General features: G+C 52.7%; 2 gene segments (V, D, J or C); both read right to left on the bottom strand.

Annotated features, from left to right (window-relative positions):
* Positions 1 to 2,085: 2,085 nt before the first annotated feature.
* Positions 2,086 to 4,232, bottom strand: LOC122171830. The segment is given in 3 exon segments: positions 2,086 to 2,291; positions 2,715 to 3,057; positions 3,869 to 4,232. Coding segments are annotated over 3 exon segments (498 nt in total).
* Positions 4,233 to 6,376: 2,144 nt separating this feature from the next.
* LOC122171833 lies at positions 6,377 to 7,022 on the bottom strand. The segment is given in 2 exon segments: positions 6,377 to 6,819; positions 6,971 to 7,022. Coding segments are annotated over 2 exon segments (495 nt in total).

The following is a 7,022-nucleotide window of genomic DNA, read 5'->3' as shown; positions in this document are numbered from 1 at the left end:
CAGGTGCTGCTGGTACCAGTACATGTAGAAAACCGAGCTGCTGGTGGAGAAATTGCAGTGCAGACTTGTCTCGTGTCCTCTCTGAATGGCTGTTTCTTGTGGATACTGCAGCACAAAGTCCTTCTGTGCACGACCTGTAAAGCCAGAAACACATTTCAGCACAGCTTGACTATATATCCATTTTCTCTCTCTCATGCATCTATCACTGTGCCAACCTGCTCACTGTCTCCGCTCTACATTTCATTTTCACAGGCTGTAAAATCCTGAGCTAAGTATACATGCACTTTTCTTTTGCTACTCATACCCAAGGCTGTCAGCTTACTTGTTTTATCACTCTAGGCTCTGAATCCATCTGTTCTGTCAATTCCTGAGCTGTATTAACTCTTTATTTCTTTCAGCAGAAGAGGTGAGCTATGTCCCACCTCACTTTGTGATTTCTTACTGTGAAATTTACCCCATGCTTCATCCTACATATTCTGTCCGTGCTTTGTCCTTGAGCCATATCTAAGTTCTTGCACGGACTCAGCCTTCTTTCCTGCTCTATCAAGGATTACACCCATCTCCACACAGACTAACAGCATTTTCTCCAGTACATCCAGGAGGACACAAGCTCCTATCTACTGTTCTGGTCTGTTCCCTAGCAGCAATCTTCTTTCACCATACATACCTATGAATAGTGCATCTAAACTGCTAGGTATCTGCAAAAGAGAAGGCCAGAGACCTATTCATCTCCATACTGTCATTGCTGCTGACATCTGCCAGATTATTTGCTGTACCCATCTGCAGGTCCTGCTTTATCAACAGAAAATATTTCCAGTTCTACCAGGAAGACAGCATTTGTACTTCCCCCCCCCTCCAGAAATGACAGGGTGCTCTCCTGCCCCAGTCTTCCCCCTCAGAATATCACATCTCACCGAAGTCTGCCAGTCCCATCAAGGCTGTCAGAAAAAGCAGGACCATGTCACACTCTTGCCTTCACTGGGTATCACACAGTGCTTGGAATGAGAGAGCTGAAGCTGGCAAGTTCTCAGCTTCTCTTTCTGCCAGCCATAAGCAGCCTCTAGACTTCAACAGCGGGGGTGGAGCAAAGCTCTCTCTGCTGCTCCAGAGGGGCACACCTCTTCCATAGTAAGGATCTCAAGAGTGAAGAGGAACTGGTGGTTAAAGCTCTCAAGAGAAAAATCAAATCATTCTGTCCTGTGGTGAGGGTTAGCTATGGTCAGGCACAGACTTTTCAGCACTGGGAGCTTCTTCCATGGAACGGAATGATTGCAGGGGACCTACAGAGGTCTTCAAGTACAACTGCCTTGTGTGGTCAGGCCATAGCTGAATTTGCTGGTTGTGAAGGTCACTTAGTGATAAGGTAAGAAGTCCCAAAAGTGACTGCTATGTACTTCCCTCACTTTGCCTTTCCTGATGCTCACAGCCAGTCCCAGCAAAGAGCAAGTGTCCTCAGTGAGCTACCCCTGCCATCCGAAACTCAGCCAGACTCAGATACCTGCACCTCTACTGCCAATGGATAAGGGATTGCTTCTACTGCCCTTCTCCTCTGCTCAGCTGTCAGGTATATGTGCACATAGCCTCCTGATTCAACACGGGCTGCAGAAACCCCCTGACTCAGCTAAGCACTAAAGCTGAGTATTTTTAATGCCTTCTCAATGGCAGTGAGAACAGGTGCCCACCAGCTCTTCTCTTGGAGGATCCTGTGTGGATAAATTAGCACTGTGGCAAGAAATGAGTTAAAAAGAGGGGTCATTACAATGAGCATTAAGTGCGGATACTTGCTGTAATGTCAGGAAGTCATCTCTATACCAAAGGTGCTGTGTTTGGCGCAAGACAAAACCCTGTTAAAAAAACTCATGCTCTTGGAAAGCAATCGCGAGCAGATCATTGAACGCTGGGCTGGGTGGAAGTCTTCCAGCACCGCAGCGCCCCTGCGGGCCGAGCTGTGCCGCCCGCCGCGGTTCGTGCCCGGCCGCAGCCCCGGCTTCGCTTCCGTGGGTCCACGGCGCAGTAATACAGCGCCGCGTCCCTAAGCCGGGGCCGGGCGAGCCGCAGGGCGCTGGAGCGGCGGTCTGCCGACACCGACAGCTGCCCCGCCGGGTCCGGCACGTCCTTGGAACCTTCATAAATGAACCCGATGAATGCGGGGCTCCGGCCCGGGAACTGACGGTACCAGTATATATCACTGTAAGACTGAATGTTGGGGTGTGAGCAGGTGATGCTGACTACGATGTCCTCGGTGGTCGCTGCCAACGGTTCCTGCTGCACCTCGGCTCTGCTTACAGCCACTGCCGAGAAGAAAACAAGAAAAACTCAGAAAATCCTCTTACTCCAATAGAAAGGAGAAAGGTCAGAAAGAAGCCGCACGGGCAGACATCAGCGCGGCCCCGGCCCCCCGCAGCCCCGCAGTTCGGCCCCGCCGGCGGCAGCCCCGCGCACCCAGGAGCACCGCGGCCAGCCCCGCCAGCCCCGCGGCCCGGCACTGCCGCATCCCGCCACTCCGCCGCCCGCGCCGCCTCCTCTCCGCCGCCGCCGCCAGCTCCGCCCCGAGGCTGCGCCCTGCGCCGGCGTCACTCGGGCTTGCTGCGGGCTGCGGGTGCTTCACGTGTGTAAAGGGACGCTGGGCTGCAGATCTCTATGTGCACAGGGAAGCAGCGCTGCCAGGAGAGCTGAGGGCCCCTTCCCCAGAGCTCCGCCTCCAGCACACACACCTCCTCCCTCCCTGGGGTTGTTGCACGGCCGAGGAAGCTCCCTGCACCAGGGTGTCCTGCACAGCACAGAGGTACAAGGCGCTGTCAGACAGCTCGACTTCTGCCAGCCGCAGCAGGCTGTATTTCCCGGTGGTGTTCAGCCACGTGGTGAAACGGCCGTTCTGCTTGGAGCCTGCTGCTGCCTGATATGTGACCAGCTGGGGAGCTTGGCCTTTCTTCTGCTGGTACCAAAACAAGGCATAAAAGTTAGTTGCCTGGTATGTGCAGGTGGTCTGGAAGGTGTTTCTCTCCTGCACTGTGACCTGTCCTTCTTGCTGGCTGACAATGGTCTGCCCCACGGCACCTGGAAGAAGAAAGCAAAGGTGAGCAGCTCTGCAGGGAAGGTTCCAGGCTGCCACCATGGAGAGGATACAAAGCAGCTGGAGAGAAGGCTCCCTGTCCTTTGTCCAGCAGAAAGGTGTTGATTCCTGTGCATAAGAAGATGGTTTTGGAAGGACCTCTGTGCTTGTGGGCAGAGGAGATCCTATGCTGCACCCATGCTGAGAGGAACATGGAACAGCTGTCATGGCTGTGGAGGGTGAGGGACCCATGGAGCTTTTGGGAAAAGATGCATTGTGTTTCTCCAGTCCTGTCAACATAAAGGCTCCTAAGTCCCTCGGTATAAACAAAGCTGAGTTGAATGGTGACAAGTGTGATCTCTGGCTGTGCTGATAACCAGGAGAACAGAGAAGACCACAGCCCATATGCATCAGTCAGTATCCCCTTAATGCTGTGTTTATGAGATGTCACTCATGTCACTGCTGTGACTTTGACAGGATCTGCTTCTTTCTCTTGGAAAGGCTGAAATGTGGGACTGCAGGAATGGCTGTGATCTCTGGAGGTGGCAGCTGTTGGGCCAGAAGAGAAAGGCAGAGAGAGAGAGAGAGAAGGGAAAAGAAAAGCAGGAGAGGATTCTGAGTTCTCTCTCCTCCATCTTCCCTTGTCATTTCCAACAGCAGCAGTATCTTGAGAGAAGTGGTGCAAAGCCACAACAGCCAGTCAGTATTTGCCCAAGGTTTATTGTTACTCAGGAGCTGTTTGCCACAAAGCCCAGTGAGGCTGGTGAGCGCTTTGTGGGGAGAAGATGGGTGCCTTGACTAAAAGCCAGCACTTACCCAGCAGTTGTCCCAGGAAGACAGTGAGGACGAGAGAGCTGTGGTGCATGCTGAGACCGAGCCTCCTGTTTGTGAGTGAGCAAGAGGCAGAAAACCACCTCCCAGCCCCAAGACGGCAGAGCTGCTGGAAATGACTCTGCTGGCTGCACAGGCAGGGCACTCACTGCCATAGCAACACCCACAGGTAACAACACCAGTTCTCTTATAAGCCCGAAGCTCAGAGCCAAGCCCTGTTCCTCCTCTCAGGCTAATCAGGACTGCAGTTCCCCAGTGGAAGCACACACCTTCACCCACTGGCTCACAAGCATTCCCACATTCATGCACCCCATTAATGTTAGCATCGACCCTCAGCACAGCTAATAGCCTTGTGTGGAGCCTGGCTTCTCTGGAGCAGTGATGATCCCAGCAGGTGTACTGACTTAAACTTTTTGTCCTTCCTCCCCCCTTGCTCCTCCCCACTCCCCCATTTCTCACACCTTTGATCCTTCCCCCTTCCTAAGCCTTCCTTAAAAGTTTTGCACACTCCCACAGGATCCTCTCAGACATTTCTGATCTTCGTTATTATCTTTTCACTTGTCACTCAAAAAGCTCAGGCTCACCCACTTCAAAGCTACACCTGTAGTTCCCTGTTAGCCCATCAGTTAGGGGCTGAAGAGTTCTGGTCCCTCTCCTCGTCTCCCTTTTTCCTTAAAGATTTATGCTGTTGAGTTCTTTATCACCTTCCCCGGGGGGCCCGGCCGGGCCCCCTTTTTTGTTTTTTTTTTTTTTTTTGAAGTTTGTAATTCCCTTTGAGTTGCCAAAGTTGATTTACAGCCTTCATGAGCCTGCAGCCCTCACAGCCAGCACACCTTGCAGTGGCCTCTGCTGAATCTGCTCTTGTTTGCAGGTTCCTTGAGGTGCTGAAAGCTGTCTATCCTCAGAGAAAACTGAGTGCCTTGAGTCAAAGATTTGGGGAGAAATCCCATCCTGAGTTCAGGCTTTGAAATGCCTCTCAGCAGCACCATCAGAAAGTCATGGCATTGAGTTTTCAGCACAGTTAAACAAAGGAAAAGGGAAAGTGATCAAATAAACAATCAGTTTCAAATGGAACACGTGTACAAATACATATTCAGGCCTGTTGAAACTCCTTCCTGAATGAGTCCATTTCTGCCCTGTCTTTTACGAAGTATTTATTATTATTTGCTGTCTCAAATGTCCGTGTTCCCTGCAGGATTCCAAGTCCTCCCTCACAGATCTTAGGGTCCATCCCAGCATGAGGACAGACCTGAATTCCATCTCCAGGTGGGATCCAGACCGTGGCTTTCTTATTCCAGCCAGACAGAAATGGTTTGTCTCATCCACCTTCCATACCTCTCAGAGATGCTTTTCTCTGTGTGCCCCCTCCTTCTCTTTCCCTTCTTCCATTTCCCTCTGTCCCATCTCTCTTTCTGACACATGCCCTGTCCTTACCTCAACCCTGACGTGGAGTACAACCATCACACTTCAGAATCTGCATGGGATGCTGTAGAAATGTATTTGGGTATTGCACTGGACATGGGATGTTTAGGGGAAGGAAAACATTTAGGATTTAATCCTTTGCTCTGTGCTTCTGAAGCCTTTGAACGTGGGCTTAAACAGCTGGGTCAGCTGGGGGAGCTACACAGATTTTCCCTGTGAGGATCTGGATCTCAGAGCCTCTTTCCAGAGGCGTTGCACCTCTCACTAACCTCGGACATTCAACTGCTTAGAATAATGTTGCACATCTCTCTGAGTCGATCCATCTTGCAGTATGAACCTGGCATCTCTTGGGGTTGCAGTGCATCTACTCCGAGTTCTTATCTGATCTCCTCATCCTGATTGTAGTTGTTGCAGTGCTTGTACAGAATAAAGGATTTTCCTGTCTCTGATGCTGCCCTGTCAGTGAGGATTCATAGCGCACCAGAATCTTGGAGATGACAGTCAGAACAGCTTACAAAACCAACCAAAGACTTTCCATGCCATCTGAGGTCATGCTCAGCAACAAAAGCTGAAGAAGAAAGACAGCAGGGATGTTTGGAGAGATGGTGATTGTCTTCCCAAGAAACTGTTCTGCGTGGTGAGCCCTGCTTTCCTGGAAATGGCTGAACATGTGCCTGCATACATGCCTACTGATTAGATGTAGTCAATGAATTCATTGTTTTGGTTTACTTGCACACTCGTCATTGAGTCTGCCTTATATACTATCTCAGCCCATGAGTTCTTGGTTCATGCATTTACCTTTCCTTATTCTCTCCTCCATTCCACCCAGTGACCCTGAGGCTGTGTGGAGCTGAGCTGCATATGGGGGTTTAATAAAAAAGCAGTCCTGGACCTCACCTCCAAAGACCCCGAATCCTGTCACACAAGCTCATGGTCTTAAAACAGAGCCACAGTGGGGACCACTTGAAGGTGTCTGTGATCTCGACATGCCGTGTTCATGAAGGTGTTCAGCTGGAATCTCTTACTCTGGGATGCCGAGCAGTGCGAGGGACGCGTTCCGTGCCGGCACTGTCAGCTCGGTGGGGCCGGGAGAGGAGAGGCGGCCCGGCGGAAGGAGCGGCAGCGCCCCCTGCGGGCCTGGACGGCACTGCGCCGCCGCCCGCCCCGCCCGCCCCGCCCGAAGCGGTTCTTGCTCTGCCGCAGCCCCGAGTCCACGCCCCGTGGGTTCACGGCACAGTAATACACCGCCGCGTCCCCGAACCGGGGCCGGGCGAGCCACAGGGCGCTGGAGCGGCGGTCTGCGGACATCGATAGCCGCCCAGCCAACTCATGCAGCTCCTTGGAGCCTTGGTGGATGAACTCGATGAATGCGGGGCTCCTGCCCGGGAGCTGACGGTACCAGTAGATGTAATCATAAGACTGGATGTTAGGGTGTGAGCAGGTGATGTTGATACCGGTGCCTTCGCTGGTCCCTGACGACGGCTCCTGCTGCACCTGGGCTCTGCTCACAGCCACTGCCGAGAAGAAAACAAGAAAAACTCAGAAAATCCTCTTACTCCAATAGAAAGGAGAGAGGCCACAAAAAAGCCGCACGGACAAAGATGAGCGCGGCCCCGCCCCCCCGCAGCCCCGCAGTTCGGCCCCGCCGGCGGCAGCCCCGCGCACCCAGGAGCACCGCGGCCAGCCCCGCCAGCCCCGCGGCCCGGCACTGCCGCAT

The sequence above is a fragment of the Centrocercus urophasianus genome, unplaced genomic scaffold (assembly GCF_019232065.1).
Source record: "Centrocercus urophasianus isolate 14NV4802_14NV808 unplaced genomic scaffold, USGS_Curo_1.0 seq_998, whole genome shotgun sequence".
In the NCBI taxonomy this organism is placed as follows: Eukaryota; Metazoa; Chordata; class Aves; order Galliformes; family Phasianidae; genus Centrocercus; species Centrocercus urophasianus.
Note: the sequence above shows the minus strand (reverse complement) of the source record. Positions and strands in the feature narration are given on the sequence as shown.